This window comes from Carassius gibelio, chromosome A7 (genome assembly GCF_023724105.1).
Source record: "Carassius gibelio isolate Cgi1373 ecotype wild population from Czech Republic chromosome A7, carGib1.2-hapl.c, whole genome shotgun sequence".
Taxonomy (NCBI): Eukaryota; Metazoa; Chordata; class Actinopteri; order Cypriniformes; family Cyprinidae; genus Carassius; species Carassius gibelio.
This window is the reverse complement of record NC_068377.1, coordinates 38,179,103-38,200,627: the sequence shown is the minus strand read 5'-3', so window position 1 is coordinate 38,200,627 and position 21,525 is coordinate 38,179,103. Positions and strand designations below refer to the sequence as shown.

Below are 21,525 nucleotides of genomic sequence, written 5' to 3'. Positions count from 1 at the left end.
GTAAGCACAAAACACAAGATACTTCTCTTTTCAATATGAATAAGGCTTTATTAGATAAATCTAAGACATGTAAACTAATCTAACACATAAACGCACGCACACACACATTCACACAAGTTGCAGGAAGGTCGAAAGTTAGGGAAAGATGAGTTTAAGAGAATGGAAATATGTAATCCCAAGTTTACAGCAATACGTTAAATTGCATAGACATGAACAACCATCAATCACGTAATTAGCCTTTGCATTGAGTTCCTCAATGTGACTAAAATTATATTAGATACACCAGTACAACAAATATCTGGGGATACGTTGCCTTAGTTTCCTGTGAAAGGGACTCCCGTTGAAAGGGGTATCCCGGTGTCGCTGATTGGCTGGAAGTTCAGTAGTGAAGTGACGTCTTGGGAAGCCCGTGGTTGTTGGGCGTTGGCTGACAGTGCAGAGTCGTGTGCGCTGGTCGAAGTTGAACGGGCATCCGAGGTCAGGCGTTGGAGACTCGACGTTACAAAACTTAACTCAGAACACGAAACTCTCAAACGGAAAAGAAAAGAAATAAAGTTTGACGAGACTAGGTTGTGTTCCTTCTCATAGTAGCAGCAGTAGGCAGGCACACTGGAACCGTGCTCAAAGAACAATGACGACTAACCGCATGGCTAGATGCTTATAGCTAAAGCTAGGTAGCAAAGCTACAAGCTAAAAGCTAAGAGCAGGCATGACTGATAGCAGCAGCTAGACTAGAACTAAAAGCCGACTAAAAGCCGACATGGCTAATAGCAGCAGGCAGACTAAAAGCAAGGCATGACTAAAAGCGAAATTACATCGTGTCCAAAGTATTTAAAACTTCCTGTTGGCCACCCCTCAAATGTTGCCTTGACCAATCAGATATGTTCTTGAGTCTTGGGTATCATAAATCATTTGTTTATCTTACCAAGCATGTGGTTCTTGCCTCACAGGGTCTAATTTTGGACATGATTCCTATAACATGATTATGATATATTTTACAAATAAATGATTGTCAGGGCAATATCAAGCAAGAAAATTCAATCACACACATATCAAACACGACTATGTACCCTTCAGCTATACCATAGTCATTTAAAGAAAACATACACGATAAGTGATTATAACATGATAGTCAAATGTGTGGGTTACACGTAAATGAATATGGAGTTAAGCAATAGAATGATTCATTCATAAGTCTTTTTTGAGTTCATTCTGGTCCATATATAATGTATAAAAAGGGTTTCTTTGCCATTCTCTGGCAAAGGACTTTTCTGTGAAGACAAAGGTTTAAAGCCCTTCCCCCTTAGGAATTTCAGTCTGGTTTCACTGGCTGGGGGGGGAAGTCAATGCAAGTATTTAACTTGATCTCCTGGGTTTACATGTGATGTCCAGCGTTGCATTCCAATCACGAACAATAAATTTGACAATCTCTTCTTTGAATTAAAATTGTCAATAATTGTTCTATTGGTGTTAATGTTGAAAGCTGTTGTGTGAACAAGTTGGTTGGTTGGTTATCTTGTTTGGTTCCTGTGGCACTAGAACTGATTTATGACTTCCTGAGGAATTCAGCTCATGTTTCAATGCACACAGCTCTGATAGACTCTTTGATTTGTCTGATTTGACTCATTTCTGCTACATATATCCCCCTTTCGATCGGCGAGGTGTTTAGGTGAAGACATCGTCGATCGCTGGAGAAACAAAGGCAGAAGAAGCAGACAAACACAGCAAACAGCAAGACAACACCTCCATGACAGTTACTGTACTGGTGCAGGCATCAGGTTATTTAGGTACACGTGGTTAAGTTCAATTAGTCAATGTAGTTTAGCACATTGAGGATAGTTTAGATGGTCTTGGAAATTGTTTTTATTTTGATTCATCAATCAAATTTGTGGTTAACTTTGTTTGGTTCTTCTAGGTTGTCTTACTTTACATGTTTACCATTAGTTTTCTAGTAATTTCATTTTCAATTCAATGGATTGACCTATCATGCATGGAGCTCTCTGGCTTCCATTCAGTTTAGAGTGGCTGGCGGATATTAGGTGTTGCGAGTCAATCCTAATATCAGACCTTCAACCCTCGCAGGGTGTCTAGGCATTTCACCTACTCAGGAAAGAGGGGAAGGAGAAGGATAGGTAAAAGAAGAACAAAACAAAACAAGGCTGCTGTGGGTTTTCCTAGCATGTGTTACAACTACTATTGAGCTAGGATGTCAGGTGCAGCTAGTGTGTCGTGAACCTTAACTTAGTGTCAGGTGTTCTACCTATTGTGAGGATGGCTGCACGTTTCTTCATGGTGGGTATGTGTAACTTTGTTACGCTAAAAGTTGGATATTCTACCTGTGGGAAGAATATGTTTGTTGACTGTGTTATCAGTAGATGTGTTTACCTCTGGGTGTAGGTAATGTTGTGTATTACTGGTGTAGTGCATGTGTGGTCAGATCTGTTCAAGTCTGTGTTGTCTCCCCCTTTTTCTAGCATGTCACTGAAGACTGGCTCTCTGCATCTTTGGCTTGGATGAGGGCGTGTCCATGGTCTAATGAGGGGTCAGTCCAGCAAGGCAGGAAGTTCTTTAGCACGCCGTCGGAGGCAGTTTGGCATGGCTGTGTGAAGCTGAGTTGCAAAACTTGTCTCCTATGTTGCATTCTTCTTGTGATGCCTTCTGGCTGTAGCAGACTTTCTGACCTTCTGTGCTCTGGTGGTTGCTGTTGCACAGACAGGGAATGTGGTACTTGGAGTTGGAGTTCATTTGACAGTTTGTTAGTGACTGAGGTGATGTCCTTTAGTACCTCAGATTTTTCATCAACAGTTGGCCGTGAAAGACTTGTTCATTCTGGGTTGTTGTTGAACAGGTGCTTGTCATCTCTGATGCGGTGCACCAGGTGATCACCGGCCTTCCGTTCTGTCGCTGGTCACAGCGAGCATGACTCAACTTTGTGGTCACCTGCATGTAAATTGTCTTGAAGGAACTCTCTTAGTTGTTCCATGACTTGTTCCGTGTCTTCTAATGGTAAGCGGTTATGTTCTTGTGAGTACTCAGCACTGTGCATGTCTGAGTGGTGCTGAGGTGGGTTTTGTTGTCGCTTACCCACACGAGTTGCTCTTGGATGAGTCAGGTGATTACCTTTGGATATCTGGTTAGGTTTCCAGATGTTATCCTTTTGGTTTCTTGAGAAGCGTGGCTGGTCCCATGGATTTTTCCAGCAGTTGGGCTGAAAGCGGTCGTGGATATGGGCGTCACGTTCTCTGTGCTCTTGATGGAAGACTCTGGTGTTGTGATGCCGCTGGGTGTCGTCCAGTGCAAGGCTTGAGTCTTTGTTGACAGAGTTCAAGAGTGTGGATGTTTTGTTACCTTTCTTTGAGGCCAACTTCTGCTTGTTATAGGCCTTCTGTGTTAGGTCACGCAACTGTTGGATGGTCATGGAGTTCGGACAGGCCATGACACCTAGATGGTGACTGACTCCGGGGTGCAGATTCTTTAGGAAGAGGGTTTTGAAGTTCACATCCTCTTCAAGGTCAGGGCTGTTGTATGCACCAAAGTAGGCTTGTCGGAGTCGGTTGTAATAAGCTTGTGGAGTCTCTTGACGACCTTGTTTGGTTTCCAAGGCAGTTAACAGTCCATGTTCAGACTCTGGGTCTGTAAACTCTTTAATCAGGACCTCACGAAGTCGCTGGTAGTTTGACTTGGTTTGACTGGGCTGTCGATCTAGAAAGTTTCGTACCTCGGGACTGGACGTGGCTCTAAGGAGGTATAACCAGTCTCTGTCAGTCACATGAGGTCTCACTTCCAGGTGAAATTCGATATCTCGCAGGTAAGCTTGGATGTCGGGGCTCTCTGTGGAGTTCGGGTTGAACCTGCTGATGTTTTTAGACAGCTTGTTGAGGTCTTTGATTGTCATCCCGTGTGCAGCTTCAAGGTCTTGGACGGGAGGTTTTCTTTCGTTGGCAGGAAAGGGTTGTGTGGCGAAGGCAGGTGAGGTTTTGGGTTGTGGCCCTTCGCTCCTTTCGTCACATGCCAGTTCTTGGACGTGGGACTCTGCTCTGCTCAGCAGTGATGAGGCTAAGAGAGGTTTCTCTTTCCTTGGCTCTTGTTTGTGCTTGTAAGCATTTTGGAGTTCTTTTCTGACCATGTAGAGCTCATCGTTGGTATCATCTAGTTGTTGGGTCAGATTGTCCATTTCAGTTCTGTACCTTTCAAGGTGGTCTTTCAAAGCACTGATTTCAGAGTTCTTGTTTCTGATGTCTAGCTTGGCTTTCTCTAGTAGCTGTTCGGCATACTGGAGTCTGTTTACCAGGTCTTTCTGAGCAGCCGTTGTATGTTGCTGGTCGAGCTGAGCTGCTGCCAGGGCTGCTAGGAGCTTCATAACTTGTCCTGTTGTATCCTGCTCCCTCTCGCTGGGTGCTTTGAGTTGATTTTGAACTTTCACTTCCAGCTTGTCTATGCGACGTTGAGCACCTGTCAGCTCCTCTTGAAGGTGGGTGATGTGCTTGTCGCTCAGTTTCAGCTGGGTTGTGAAGGCATAGCTTAGTGAGCTCGTGATCTTGACTAGCTCCTCGTGGTTGTTGTTCTGGCTTGAATCTTGTGTCAGGAATCTTCTCAGGATTAGGATTATTATTAAAAATAATAACAGTTCAAATGTCTTTGGAGTGAGGCTGTCTGTTATGCCTCTCAGCCAAATGTTCACATCTTCCCCATGGGCAATGGGGTCTGCAGTCTGCGGCATGTTGGCACGCTGGGGAGAAGAGAGACTGACACAGATCTGTGTGGAGTAAAAGCCTATGTGTGGTGGGACAACTAAGTGTTGTATCAGTGATTGTGAACCACTAGTGAAATGTGGTGATGACTGTGTTGGTCTCAGGGTGTCTAAGTAGACTAGAGATGCGAAGACTTTGTCACTCTAATGAGGAAGAGGAAAAGAGAGACAGAGGTGAAAAACAAATTCAAATGACAAGCAAAATTTCTGTTTTTCAAATGAGGAAAATTATTTTTTCCAATTAAATGTTATCAAAAACGTAAATAATATTATTATATTTCTTGCTTTGGACAAAAGAATACAATAATAATTCTGATATCTCTTTTCTTAGTCTGACAGGATTGACACCGTACACCTTTCAGTTGGACCGCTCACCAGGGAGTCAGCGAAGGCGACAGTTGCTCAACACGTATCTCTATTAAATTGATCTCAACGATGGATGAGATGCTAAAACTTGGAATGCGTTTCCAAATGTAGGGAGGTTAGGAAGAACAAATGAGAGGATGATTACAATCAAATTCATAAGGATGATTCGTCGTCTTTGGCACGATTGTGTATTTACTTCACTTAGAATTGATTGATGGTTCTTACATGTCCTACAAATGTAAAAAGAGAAGAGGAAAGTAAAGGAGAGAGAGGACGGAGATGGTAAGTCTCAGAAGCGGTTACCTCAACTACAAGGAGAGCGTTGTGTTAGTTGCTGCACAACTAATCAAACAAAATAAACTTTAAATGAAAGAGAGTTGTCTTTCTAATTTATTTGAACTCGTAGTGAGGGATAACAATGTCTCCTTTTAGGGCTCAGGTTTGTCGTTCCCAGGCTAGGATACACAAAGTAAAGAAATGGTAAGAAAAAGTAAAATTAAAAAAATTAATAAATGGGCAAAATATGCAAAAATGAAATAAAAAAAAAAGGAAATCAATAAGTAAAACAATAGTGGTTAAGTGTATAACCAAAATAGGAAGAGGGGTAAAACGCATTCAAATAATTAAAGGTCTGAATAGCATATATTCAGATGGGTAATAAATAAATTAGGAAGAATAAGTTTACTTAAACTTCCAAAGTTCAAGGCTTATTCATTCCTAAAATAATAAGACCCAAAAAGAGAATACTAGAAATAAAAAAATCATATGAAATGATCTGAGAGGGAAATTTTAAATGATTCAAAATAAATTTAATGTTTCAATTAAATTTCAATTTGACAATTAATAATTGTGAGTCAGTATTTCCCTTTCTAGTAAAATGAAAATAAGTGGTCTAGTGAGAAAACAGAGCGATAAAAAGAAAGAGACTAACAAGTGTTAGTTAAGATGTTGAAAATGGTTAAATCACGTCAGCGTTGCCCAAACACACATTATTCTACCACTGGATGGTAATGCTAACGGCTAACCTTTGAGGCTAGTGGCTTTAGTATAGACTTCAATGTAAATGCAATGGTTTCGTTAGCTTAGCGACACCGCAGAGTTTGTGCGCTGCGCGTGCACAGTTCAGAGTTGCTCCGGAAGTACGTTAGGCTTCCGGGTCACGGTCGTCACTATGGCAACCAAAACACATTCTAGTGGATCAGCACATGAATCGTTGCATTGTTGCAAATACAGTTAAGCATGTTACATGAAATGTCGGCTCATTTCAACACTGTACAAATAACAACACCGCCTTTCAGTTGGTTTTGCGATGTGGCACTTAAACTCTCAGTTTGTATAGAGTTAAATTTATCTTAATTCAAATAGCAGCTTCCTGCTGTAGTTAAGGGAACACAGTTATATCAATCTCAGCAATTTGAATCTCCGTGCCAGTTTTTCTGGACACAAACATAAAAGTTTTCCTTCGCTGTTGGTACACAGTTAAACTTTACTTGATCAAGCTTTTAAAACACTCCCATTCAAATTACTCTCGGACACACGCAGTGTTACGCGAGATTGCATTCACTTTGTGAACGGATACAAATGGGCAAACATTGTTCTCTAATGTTTAACGTTAATTTAGGGGAGTAGAATATCAAATTTGATTCGGCAGTGGAACACGCACTGGCAATCAAACTATATGAAATATGAATACGGGGACTTTGATAAATAGATTGAGGAACCCGCTCAAAACTATTCTTTATTCACCGATTTATATCCCTTTTGAAACACTAACAGTTTAGCTCCGTTCAGCAAACAGTGACTGAGATAGCGTTTGAGACACTGGAACACGCAGTGAAATCAAATCAGCTATAAAACAAGGCATTACACAAATGAGGAACACGCTCAATTTCTACCTTATTGTACGATCTCAGATGTTTACTTTTAAGTTCACTTACTGCTGTTAACAAAGGGGAGACGGACTCGAGTTAAAGTCTCCTCTAGCTCCTTTCATTCAAGCGGGAGGGCGCGCGCTGCTTACGTCACGCAAACACACACACATACTCAGGTCTCGGAAGCTTTTCATCCGTCATTCCTTTAGCAAAATCAAAGATTAAATAACTTGGTTTATGCTCACAATTTAGGTTAAACTGCCCGCATTCTCCACCATAATAAATGTAAGGGAAACAGGTCAATTTAGCTCAAAGGGAATCATTTAAGATTTTAAAGGGAATTTGAACAGAATCACTGTTTCACGGCTGTTCACGGAGACGCGCCTGCGATTCAGTGAACGAGCCGTTTAACATCAAATCTGCGCTGGATACTAATATCCAAACTATAGTGAAAACACTATCAATTAGCACAGTAACAAGATCGGCAGTTTAAGACATTAACTTGTAAGCACAAAACACAAGATACTTCTCTTTTCAATATGAATAAGGCTTTATTAGATAAATCTAAGACATGTAAACTAATCTAACACATAAACGCACGCACACACACATTCACACAAGTTGCAGGAAGGTCGAAAGTTAGGGAAAGATGAGTTTAAGAGAATGGAAATATGTAATCCCAAGTTTACAGCAATACGTTAAATTGCATAGACATGAACAACCATCAATCACGTAATTAGCCTTTGCATTGAGTTCCTCAATGTGACTAAAATTATATTAGATACACCAGTACAACAAATATCTGGGGATACGTTGCCTTAGTTTCCTGTGAAAGGGACTCCCGTTGAAAGGGGTATCCCGGTGTCGCTGATTGGCTGGAAGTTCAGTAGTGAAGTGACGTCTTGGGAAGCCCGTGGTTGTTGGGCGTTGGCTGACAGTGCAGAGTCGTGTGCGCTGGTCGAAGTTGAACGGGCATCCGAGGTCAGGCGTTGGAGACTCGACGTTACAAAACTTAACTCAGAACACGAAACTCTCAAACGGAAAAGAAAAGAAATAAAGTTTGACGAGACTAGGTTGTGTTCCTTCTCATAGTAGCAGCAGTAGGCAGGCACGCTGGAACCGTGCTCAAAGAACAATGACGACTAACCGCATGGCTAGATGCTTATAGCTAAAGCTAGGTAGCAAAGCTACAAGCTAAAAGCTAAGAGCAGGCATGACTGATAGCAGCAGCTAGACTAGAACTAAAAGCCGACTAAAAGCCGACATGGCTAATAGCAGCAGGCAGACTAAAAGCAAGGCATGACTAAAAGCGAAATTACATCGTGTCCAAAGTATTTAAAACTTCCTGTTGGCCACCCCTCAAATGTTGCCTTGACCAATCAGATATGTTCTTGAGTCTTGGGTATCATAAATCATTTGTTTATCTTACCAAGCATGTGGTTCTTGCCTCACAGGGTCTAATTTTGGACATGATTCCTATAACATGATTATGATATATTTTACAAATAAATGATTGTCAGGGCAATATCAAGCAAGAAAATTCAATCACACACATATCAAACACGACTATGTACCCTTCAGCTATACCATAGTCATTTAAAGAAAACATACACGATAAGTGATTATAACATGATAGTCAAATGTGTGGGTTACACGTAAATGAATATGGAGTTAAGCAATAGAATGATTCATTCATAAGTCTTTTTTGAGTTCATTCTGGTCCATATATAATGTATAAAAAGGGTTTCTTTGCCATTCTCTGGCAAAGGACTTTTCTGTGAAGACAAAGGTTTAAAGCCCTTCCCCCTTAGGAATTTCAGTCTGGTTTCACTGGCTGGGGGGGGAAGTCAATGCAAGTATTTAACTTGATCTCCTGGGTTTACATGTGATGTCCAGCGTTGCATTCCAATCACGAACAATAAATTTGACAATCTCTTCTTTGAATTAAAATTGTCAATAATTGTTCTATTGGTGTTAATGTTGAAAGCTGTTGTGTGAACAAGTTGGTTGGTTGGTTATCTTGTTTGGTTCCTGTGGCACTAGAACTGATTTATGACTTCCTGAGGAATTCAGCTCATGTTTCAATGCACACAGCTCTGATAGACTCTTTGATTTGTCTGATTTGACTCATTTCTGCTACAGCATTATGGGAAGACTTGTTCACTTCGGGATGCGTGGTCGATCAACAACAATTTGACACTGTTATTTAACAGTACTATACCCTATTTTCATCCAATGAGCACAAGGCGCCAGTTTGGAATATCAGATTGAGGTAGGTTTGCAACGATTTATTATTTTATTATCTTTAAATGACCTATTACTTTAAAATATAACATCTTAAACTTCCAATAAAGCTTCTGTGATTTAAATCAGATGCCTCAATTGAATTATGTGTTTTAACTAACGTTATAGGCAAATAATTGGTCGACCGATCCCAGACTGCCATCATACAGCCATCTTTATTACACAAACACAGGTAAGAATCCCTAATTTTCATCCAACCTGCATATTTTACCAAACTTTATCCAAGTAGTATGAATGGGAATGAACGAAATCAATCTTTTTTTCTTTTGTGTTATGTGCACATTTCAGTCCATGAGATAGAGACATAGACAATAATTTATCTGCCGGTATAACTTAATTTGCCGCTCAGCGCTTAATTTAATCGCCCTTTTAAGTAGCCTAGCCTACTTATAAAATAACAATATAAAGATCCAGTACATCCGGTTAGTGAACGGTTAAGATTTGCAGGCACACTCATAACATGTGTGTAGGATAAGTTAGTCAAGCATACACGTGAATAATGAAGTTTGAGTTTTGAGTGTTTATGAAACGGGCACATGTACAATTTATTTATTTATTGTCAGTAAATGGTAGTGAGGAACATTTTAAATTCTTGTAATTACTAGGTCAACAAACCGCTGCTGGCTTGATCGCAAAAAATAATAGCAGCAATAGCGTCTTGCACTGCATCTGTTTCAGACATTTTAACGAAAATCTATGGCTTCGGTAATTGTTAACTAGATAATTCAGTATTTTTTTTTTTCTTGTGTCGTAATGTTAACGTGCGCATTCAGTCCATGAGAGCCATCTAGAGACATAGACAAATTATCTGCCGCTCCGCGCTTATTTTAATCGCCCTGTTATCAACTTAGGCTACTTATAATTAAAATAGCAATATCCAGTGAATCCGGTTAGTGAACAGGTAAGATTTGCATGCACATTCAAAACGCGTGTGTAGACTACTGCCAAGCATGCAAGTGACTTATGAAGTTTGAGTTTTACGAGTAAAACTCGAATTTAATTTCGAATTACGAGTGTTTATGAAACGGGCTATTTTGTAAGTAAATGGTAAGTGAGGTATGAACAACATTTTAAATTCTTGTCTAATTAGCTACTGTAAAGGTGCCTTTTCAAACCGCTGCTGGCTTTATTGCAGCTACTAATAGCAGCATAACAGCATCTTGCACTGCATCTGTTTCAGCCATTTTATAACGTATTTTAACGAGAATCGATGGCTTCGGTAGTTATTATCTAGATCTGTTCTTTACAACATGTTTCATTGTCAGCTCATTGTCAAGTTCAACCAAACATGATAGTCCTCTCATCATTTACTCCCATCAAAATATAATATTTTTTTGAATATGTTCCTGTTCTGAGTACAAAAAGCCTTTTACCTCTGTATAATATTATCAACGTTATCAGCAAGTATCACGTTAAGATTAGTCAGTTGTCTTAAATTGTTATCTTTGACAATAGATGTCTGCCATTCCTGCTGACCTCGAAAAGATGGGGAACCTGCCTGTGAGTCCTCGTTTGATCCTGCTTGGTAAGTATATCATATTAGACATGTCTGCAATTTATTTTACAAAAACAAGGCTCACACAAGTTTTACTATTATGAAAGGATTCACATTTAAGTGCTTCATTCTAGAGTTTACTGTCTTTGAATCATGTTTTATTACACTGTGCTGGTTTGAATTTGAGGACATTTTTATTAATCAAAGACAAGTTTGAGTCTTTACAAAAAAATCACTACACTTTATTGTATTGTACACTTTTTTTCCCTCTCGGAGGAAACAAATCCCAGAGAACATTCGACTTGGTACCAATGTGTTACTACACCCGAGGTTCATCTTGCACCGGAGTTCTCCTTTAAGTTAAAAACAGACTAAAACAACCTTTCTTTTTCCTTTTTTTTATTTTTATAGAGATATTGTAGGTTTTGTTAAATTGTAAGACATGACATTGTGTGCATTTTTTCAGGTTATAAAATAATGTACTAATTTCTAACTACCTTTTCTACACCAAACTCTCCAGAGATCATAGAATAACCATTAATTTATCCATTCCTTTATGATCCAGGTGATAATCCGGGCCAATGGATGAAACAATGGATGATCAGCCTCGAAGGCAGAATAATCTGCGAGGGTGTGCAGCCAACCTTTATCTCTGGACTTGCTGCATTGTTCTCTTCGTATTACATTTTTCATTTGCAGTACCAAGAGGAAGCAGCATCCACACTAGAATTCCTTCAAAGGTAACAAGTTTGAACTTATTTTATTTATTTCTAATTAATATGTTAGTATTAGTATGGTGACAATAGAATCCTCAAGCCATCCTTACTTTCTTCTTTGAGCCGAACACAGTCGGAGTTATAAAGAGAAAATAATATTCTGGCTTCCCAGCTTTGCAATGGCATTGAATAGATCCCGAGTTTTTAAGCTCCAAAAACCGCATCCATCCATCATAAAATCCATACGACTCCAGGGGGTTAATGAAGTGAAGCGATGGTTTTTTGTAAGAAAAATATCCATGTTTATAACTTTTATCAGCTATAATCACTGGCTTCCAGAAACAGCCGTACGCGAGTTCCAGATAGAGTCGAGTTCCGGCAGAAGAATGACCTTTGACCCGACATATGAAATCTTATACCAAAGTCCTATTCTTTCAAAACGTCTTAAGCCCTATTCGGACGGGACTAGCTTCACAGGGGGACGTTAGAGAAATTTATGCTTGACAGATGTACTTTGAGATTTGAATCCTGTCCGAATATGCCATGTCTGTCTTTTTCTCACACGACCTCTGTAAAAATTCCAGAGCAAATGACCTACTGTTTTTCGTCAAACTCGAGGGTCCTCAGATTAATCTAATCCTGTCCGAATGCGAATGTCTGTGATTGCCGAAAAAGTTTTTTTCCAAAACGCTTTTTCTTGTGTGTTTTAGTCAACGTGAACTACCGTAAAATCTTTCGCTATCGCGCGGGTATTCAAGTTTCTGCTTTTTGCGCACCGATAATGGATGTAGATGTGACGCATTCGTCAGTTCAAACCTAAGCTTTCGCTACGTCTTCGCCATACGTCCTACGTCATGCGTCAGGTCAGAGGTCACCCTTCCGCCAGAACTCAACTCAATTATGAACACACATATGGTCAAGCCATGATTATATTTTATAAATTTATAAAATAAATATATCTTTCTTAAAAAAAGGCATGGCTTTCCTTATTAGACATTTATTAACCCCACTGGATACATATCGATTACTTTTATGCTTTATTGATGCGTTTATTGGAGCTTCAAAAACTTTACAAAGCTGGGAAGGATGTTATGCATTATGGCTGGAAGAAGAAAGCCATATACACTTATGGTTTGAGGGTGAGTAAATTATGGGATAAATTATTGTTTGGGATTAACTATTCCTTTTAAATCATTGTTCACTGAAGATATTATCCTCTTATTTTTCAGACGTTTTGTTGGAAAAAAATTTAAAGCCTGATATAAGAGGTTTTTTTTATTTTTATTATTATTTATTTGAAATAATTACGTTGTCTTAGTGCAACTGTTTTTGGGCTAATGTTTGCCAAAGCCTCATTTGGCACTAGATTTGTATTTTATATAGAGGTAAGTCAATTCTATATATTTTGTATTTGTTTGCTTTTTTTAAGCCATTTTTGCATTTTGATGGGTGCTTAATTGTATGCACTGAATAGTACTTGACTAGTATTTTTTTATTTGCCTATTTTAGTTTACAATAATTGAGCAGAATTTATCTGGTGTTGTATCAGAACAATAAAAAAAAAAAATACTAACTTGTCTTTATTCCTTTTTTGTAATCCATGACAAAAATAATGTGCAGGGTTATAATAGCATTTAGAATTGAAATTATTGGGGTTTCATTGTAAAAACTAATACTGTAAAAAAACTGTTAACTACTGGCAGCTGTGGTTGCCATTATCATACTGTAAAAATACGGTGTGTTACTGTTTTTGAAATTAACAGCTAAATACTGTTTTGACAACTACAGCATATAGCTGTTAAATACCAGGCTGTAAAATTACAGTTTTATACTGTAGTTGTCAAAACGGTATTTTGTATGTTAATTTCAAAAACAGTAACACACCGTATTTTAACAGTATGATAATGGCAACCACAGCTGCCAGTATTTTACTGTTTTTTTACAGGATTATTTTTTACAGTGTAGTTGTATAGACGAAACCAACATTTTATTTTAGCCAAACCCATTTCAAACAAGCTTATCTTATTATATTCGTTATTGATCTTTTATAGAACCAGACCCAGACTGATGTATGAAACAGAAGACAACAGTAAAGAACTTTATTGTGGACATGGATCAAGTGATTTATTGTTGTGTCTGAACAATCTGTAGCGGTTGTCACTTAGTTTAACATCCGCACCTCGACAACGTTCACATGATATTGTTTCCTATTAGAAGTCTCTCTGTAATGAAGCGCCTGATGAAAGCTGCTCTGGGTTTTAAAGATGAATTATTATTTATTCTTTCGCTGCTTATATTTTTTCTTTAATATGTTTCTGTTGTCTTGATATTCTTTGTGAGGATAAATCCAGAGAATACAATATAATGCACTGTAAAAGTCAGGAGAAATGAACACATTTGAGCATCATTAAACTTTCTGTGAATGAATCTCAATCTCACTTCAGCTGCTTCAGTTTCTTTCTGCAGTGGAAACATCAGTTTAGTTGATATTGATTTAATTTCACTAGTAACAGCCCTATAATGTCTTCTCAAATTATTACATTTTATTAATAATTAAGTTAATTTAATATGAAAGATGATGCATACATTAAACAAGGTTAGGGCAAAAAAAGCCCTTTATTTAGGCAAAAATTACCTGGAAATTAAAGTAGATTTGACTATGTATTACTGAACTTGAATCATATAAAATGTAATTTCTTAACTAAATTAAGGCCAGTGAAAAGCTGAGTTGTTAGTAATTGTGTAAAAGCTGTAGTCACAGAGTCTCTGAGCAGAAACATGAATGTCCAGCTCTGTGTGTAATCATAGAGACAGAGACTACAGTAAAAGTAAAGAGAGAGACTGTCTCTCCTCTGAACACACACTGATCTGATCTGATCTCACCTTCACTACAGCTTCTGATCTCCATCTATTAATACACTTATGAGCAAATATTGAGAGAAACAGCATCACAGTATCATGATCACTGTTATGAACTCACAATCATTATGAGGAAAATACTGCACTAAATTAAATATCTGGTTTGCTTGTAGTTGGTGTTGATTATTAAAAATGTTTCCCATTTTCCAATCATATACTGATTTGTATATTCAGTCAACATTTATGTTCTTTAATTCACATATTACAGTGTACAACATTTACATAAACTTTCAATATTGTCAAATAGGTTTCTTTATGAGGACAATGATATTAAACTCACCCTTCACTGAGAGAGAAACAGCAGAGCTTGATTGTGATGAGTTTGGTCTTTCATCTCTCTTTCCTCTACATGTGTACTGACCCTCATCAGATGATTCAGATCCTTCAATAGTGAGAGTGTTTCTGTCTACAGTGTGACGCTGAGACGACTGTAACTTTACACTGTCTTTATTCCACTCATATCTCCAGTCACTGTGATCAGACTCAATCACACACTTCAGTCTCACTCTCTCTCCAGTGAATACTGTATTGTCTGGAGTCACAGTCAGAGTAGATCTGGGTAAATCTGTGAAGAAAGACAAAAATATGAAGTGACTCAAACAGCAGCTCAAAGGATGTAATTACTTTGTAAATATGTTACAAAACCATACAGTTTAAAAAAAAAAAAAAAAAAAAAAAAAAAAAACTGACTCAAGCAACAAAAAAAAATTGTAAATGGTTTACACAATTATACAGTTCATATATTATGTCATATTTGATAACACTTGTCATGTTGTGGTTTGTTGTGGTCAGTTTTGTGCTCTCAGTGTTTTCTGGAGGCTCTGGCTCCGTCTCGTCCTCAGACAAACACCTCTGACTCGTCATAGAAAGCAGAATGAAGCTCCTGCTGAAGGAGAGCTGAACACCTCCAACTACAACCTCATATGAGGAGACACTGAATCTCCATCAACTTCAGCAGACGATCTGAAGACTTCAGCAACTCATTTAACATCATCATCTGGAAGTCCTTCTGGGTTCATTATATTTTGTACATCATATTTGATGCTAAATTAAATCTATTTAAACGTCTGTTTAATCTATAAATGATTCAGTGTTTCTATCCATGACACTGACATGATGATGCTCTTGTGTTTCTGTTTTGTGTTTAAGGACTTTTATGTTGAAGTGTTTATCTCATTGTTTCTGTGTTCACTTCCTGTTTCCCTTGTTGCCTTGCCTACCTTGTTTGTTTCCATAGTTACCCTCCTCCGTTCCCATGGCGACTCATTGTCTACACCTGTCTCTTCTTGTCTATATGATCCAGTGTTTCTCTTCTTTATTGTCTGGTATGGATGTGTGCTGCACATTTGTTTCAGTTCCTGTATTTGGTTTCTCTTGTTCATTGCTGGATTTACTGTTGTCTTGTTTAAATCAGCTTTAAACTGCACTTGGATCCAACATTATGTTTTACTGAAACAGCCACGTTACAGAAACAGCAGAGCATTGATAGATCTAGTCATATTAATTCAGCTTCAGCAAGAAACTCATTCACTCGAGGACCATCGAAGACTTTCTGGACATTTCTGATCTAACTGAGCTGCCTGACTTTCCTCTCATTGATTTCTTCTGCCATGAATCAACAAGCGTTACAATCTCCACTGATCTGTGATGATCCTGGAGGATCTCTGAGTCAGTTTCTAGAATGACACTCTTACACTCTTTGTGTGACACTGATGTTAAAGAGGAGAGATGTGGAGAGGAGACTGATTCACTGCAGGTTTAAAGAGGTCTTGATGCTGCTAAAAATAACATTACTTTGTGTATTTGCTGTAATGACGTGTTTATGGTTTAAGTTTTAAAAAAACATTATTTTCCACATAATGTCTTCTGAAACACGTCAATTTTTACAAGGCTCCTCCTCTGAAAAGCGAGCTGTGCTCTGATTGGCCAGCTACACAGTGTGTTGTGATTGGCTGAATACTTCAAGCCTGTGAAGTAAATGTTAACTTAACAAGAGGACATAACTTTACTATAAAACTCTTCACCAGTACTGTCCCTGTAATTCTTTTCTCTCATAATTTAAGTTGGACATCTCTTCACAATGCACATTCTGTCTTTCTAATTTGGAAACAATAACACACTATTTTTTTATGTGATTATGGAAATGATTTTTGGAACGAAATGTCTTGGCTTGTTTTCTCAGCTTACAACAAACTTTTTAGGTTTGAGAGAATTAATGTACTATTTTTTATTTGAGAATCAGGTTCAAAGGAGCTGAATGATATCTTGAAACTGTTAACTCTTTGTGGCACAAATATAAAATTTCTGATTGTATGCCCAATTTAAGGATTCTCTGTATTGATCTGAAATTATTTTATGAATCTCTCTGCTCGTCGCTTAATAAGAAAGCGATGAAAACTACTGTATTAATGGGGAAAAATATGAATTTGATGTAAGGGTTAACACCTGTGTATTCTTTGAAGTTGACATTTTATGTGTGATTTTACATTTTAAATTATTCTTTATTTTAATTTATGATTCAAAAAAAGTTTAACTAAATAAATAAATGAGTAATTGAGTATGTGTAACAGTGACAGACGTACTGAACAAGTTTGTGGTCATGATGAAATCTGGAGAGTGTATCAGGATCTTCAGACCCCAGAACAGCTGATGAGCAGACGATACTTGTCTTCTGAACAACTTTAAGTGCAGACGATCTGACAGTGCCACGTTTAAAAGTAATTTGGCACTTCATAACACACCTAACATCACTCAGAAGAAAAGAAAGGTTTGAACAAACAGCCATCTTTCCACCTCGAAACGTTCTCCAAACAATCTCTCCACACTACTGAAACTCTTCCAGACGACACAATTACTCTCAGATACGACTCTCTTCCTTAACTCCTCTTTCCTTCTGCTGATAATGAAATGATCCTCCACAAACACACAAAGTGAAAAAAAGAGAGAAAGTAATCTGATAGGATGTTGTGGCACAATGTTTTCTCTTCCACGGATGAAGATAAGTTTATAAATCATGAAGCTCATGTCAGAATACCAGTCTGTGAGTCAAGTCTGAATCAAGAAAACTCAAATATTATAATAACTTCATCTCAGACGACAGATAAAAGTGAAAGATGAATGAATGAATGAGTGATTGTTACAAACATGAATCAAATACCCTGAACACATGTGTGACGCGCTAGAACAGACACACTTTCTCTCTCACACACACACACACACACACACACACACACACACACACACACACACACACACACTTGAGCATCTCTTTTCTTTTTAATGGCGGTTACATCCCTAAATGTAAATGTAAGTGTTTAGTTTAATTACTCACCATTTACAGCGAGATCAATCCGGTTGCTCTCCTGTGAGGATGAAGGACTTCCATGTCTCTGTCCTTTACACCAGAACTGACCCGCATCAGATTTAGTAGCTCCACTGATAGTGAGTGTGTGTGTGTTTACAGTGTAACGATCAGACGACTGTAACTTTACTCTGTCTGTGTCTTTCCACCACTCATATGTCCAGTAACTGTAAGACTCAATCACACACTTCAGATTGACCGTCTCTCCAGTGAAGACAGGACTCTCTGGATCTACAGTCAGCTGGGGTTTGGGTAAGTCTGTTAAGATAAAAACAAAGTGACTCAAACAGTTCAAAGAAGAAAATAAAAAGTCTGACAGTATTATATACTTTTACAGTATGAATATTATACAAAGACTGTCATATTTCATAAGTCTCCGGCTTACTCATGCTCAAAAATCTAAATTAAAAAAACTACTAATTACAATATTTCATGTATAAATGTTCCTCATATTACCAAATACTGTAAACTAACACCATGACTGTGTGTGTGTGTGTGTGTGCGCGTGTGTGTGTTTATGTGTGCGTGTGTGTGTGTGTGTGTGTGTGTGTGTGTGTGTGCGTGTGTGTGTGTGTCCGTGTGTGTGTTTATGTGTGTGTGCGTGTGTGTGTGTTTGTGTGTGCGTGTGTGTGTTTATGTGTGTGTGTGTGTGTGTGTACGTGTGTGTGTGTGTGTGTGTGTGCTTGTGTGTCCGTGTGTGTGTGTCCGTGTGTGTGTTTGTGTGTGCGTGTGTGTGTTTATGTGTGTAGGTGTGTGTTTGTGTGTGTGTCCGTGTGTGTGTGTGCGTGTGTGTGTGTGCTCGTTTTTGTGTCATATCAGGACACAACTCTGTATAATGACATGGGTATGACACAGGTATCACAAGGAGAGGGTGACTTATGAGGACATAACCCATGTCCCCATTTTTCAAAACGCTTATAAATCATACAGAATTAGTTTTTTTGAGAAAGTAAAAATGCACAGTTTCCTGTGAGGGTTAGGTGTAGGGCCATATGGGATGTTCCCACTTTTCACCAAAACAAACGTGTGTGTGTGTGTGTGTGTGTGTGTCATGGTTTGTTGTGTTTTGGTTTAGTAAGTCACTTCACTCTCTCTGACTTCAGGACTAAACTCATCTCTATTGAACTCTGTGACTAAAGTAATCATTAGGTGTGTAACGATACACTCATGTCACCATTCACTTCAACACATGACACTGATCTCACTATATACTCCAAACAAGACTGAAACAGAGTTCAAATGACAAGTTTCATATTTAATTATTGGATCTAAGGCATAGAAACAGTTAACATAAATAAATGTTTATTAAAATGCTAAATGTGGTGCTATATCAGGAATGGAGTTGAAAAGGCTTTGGTTTGGTGCTTCTCTCTCATGAAGAGCACAATAGAGACACCAGAATAGAAATATTGAGGATTCACCAAATAATACAGTTTTATATTATAAACATATGCTTTCACTCTGACTACAGACATATAATGTGTTTTAAATGTTGCATTTTATTAAATAATGTATTTGTATTTAATAGATTAATATTAAATTAATAAACATGGAAGCTCAAGTGTGTGTCCTTCTGGGTTCATTATATTTTGTGCATCATATTTGATACTAAATTAAATCTATTTAAACGTCTGTTTAATCTAAAAATGATTCACTGTTTCTATCCATGATACTGACATGATGATGCTCTTGTGTTTATGTTTTGTGTTTAAGGACTTTTATGTTGAAGTGTTTTTCTCATTGTTTCTGTGTTCACGACTATTGTTACTATTGTTAATATATTTTATTGCGGTGAATTGCACCGTGCTTGCTTTGTATTACGTATGTATTAGGATTATTATGATTTTCTTTCTTTCTTTTGTAGTTGTCCTCTTTCCTGACTTAATGTGGCTGCAGGGTCTCCTCCATGGTTGTGACTGGCACTGGTGAGGTTTTGGGGATTTTTCTGGGGTTTCTGGTGATCCATATTTCCTTCTGAGTGCTGTGACTGTGCTACATTCAGGCTTGAATTTCAGTTAGTGGTTGTATTTTTTCACACTGATAGTTATGCCCTGTTGGAGTCAAAAGCGGGATTTTTCTTTCCTTGTTTACCCTGAATGAGGTTTGTCTTAGATATTTATTACTTTGTGAAAGTTGGTGTTTGTTGGTGTTTGTGAATTGTAATAAAACTGCTTGTACAAGCGCTGAAGCTTACACTAACGGTGGTGGCCAGTCATTAGCCCGCTCTGACTTGGTGGGTTACAAATTGGTATCTCAACCGCAGATGAGCTCACACTCTCTGTTCTGGACTTGCTCAGTGTTTCATCTGTTTGCTTAGCTTTGTTGTGTTCAGGTGTTTAAAGTTTAAGGAGTTTTTAACTCATTTTAGGAGTTTTAAGGACAGTGGGAGATCTGCATTAGCCAGCTGGGCAGAGCGGTCAAACACAATACAGTCCCAGGACATCAGGCTAGTGATTTTGAGAAACACCAAGATAAGGAGAAAGGATTTCTTTAGTCATTTGTTGTATTGATGATGTTTTTAAAGTATATGTGCTATTTTAACTTGATAGGTGTATAATACAAACATGCTATTTTGTTCTAGTTTAGACGGCATATTCCCTGCATGAAGCTGATGAGACCTCGACAGAGAGAGCTGCTCTTTCTGGACTCTATGTACCTTAAAACTGCAGGAGAATTTGGAGACATGTCCTACCAAAACATCCTAATGTAACTTAATGAAGACGTGTGTTATGGGAGCCACGTTCCCCTGACCAGCCTCAGTTTGTGTCATTTGGTGCTCATGTTCTCTGGCCTGGGACACTTTATGTGTGACTTTAGTGAAGAACTGTTCATGTTTCAGGTCTAGTGCTCCAAACATGATCAAACAAAACAGAGGACCTCATTCTCCAGCCTTTTTTATTATTGTTATTTGTTCTTTAGTAAACTTGCACAGAACGTTGTCTCTGGAAAATGGTCAGAAAAACTGGAAGTGATTTAAAGGTAAACGTACTGTAACTTCAAATATTTCTTTGTGTGATTATGAACTATTCTTTATCTTGTATTATCACTGAATAAGTCACTATAAAATCATCTATTTAAACAGAGAGTTTTTCTGCAAGATTATGGGAATGACTGCGGTATCTTCATGATCATCGGGAGTTAACAATTGACAAAAGATTAAATTGACAACATTGTTAAAAAAAATAAAAGTACACATTCATTTTTAACAGTTTAATGCTGTTCAGCTATTCTGCAAGACAAAAATGTTATTAAAATATATATTTAATATGCAGTACCTCTGGTTTATGGCAATGGAGGCTTATTTTGATTTCACTCTGGTAAGTGTTGATTAAAACTGACGTTATACACCTTTCTGAAACAAGAGAACCTCTCAATCACTTCACACACCTCACGTAGGTGTAATCTTGTAGTTACTGACTTGCTGTATTGTGGTTTTGTGATGAACTGATTTGTGTCTTACTCCTGTGTCTGAATTAGTTTATATGAATCGTTTTAGAGAAATTAAAAATTAATTGTTTTCCTGTTTAGAAGGACATGTCAGATCTTAGAAGATGGTTTATAGATCTGATGGAGAACTTTCCTCTAGTAGAGTAATCTTTTTAAATTGACTTAAATGCTTTTAATGCAACTGTTAAAATAAAACCAAAAAGTCTTATTTTTATTAATGTGTATTTGCAGTCACAGGAAAAGATTGCACACTGGACTGAAGATGAGAGACAAACTCTTAAAGGAACTTTTACATC

The 21,525-nt window shown here is 38.0% G+C and overlaps 1 protein-coding gene across 1 annotated transcript in view; it reads right to left on the bottom strand.

The window, feature by feature from the left end:
- The window catches only part of LOC128017541 (basement membrane-specific heparan sulfate proteoglycan core protein), a 1,082,135-nt gene that overhangs the window by 20,200 nt on the left and 1,040,410 nt on the right, over positions 1-21,525 (bottom strand). The window contains exons 22-23 of the mRNA XM_052602945.1: positions 17,753-18,040; positions 14,702-14,986 (exon numbers count right to left, since the gene is read on the bottom strand). Coding sequence (XP_052458905.1) covers positions 14,702-14,986; positions 17,753-18,040 — 573 coding nt within the window. The remainder of the gene's footprint in view (positions 1-14,701; positions 14,987-17,752; positions 18,041-21,525) is intronic.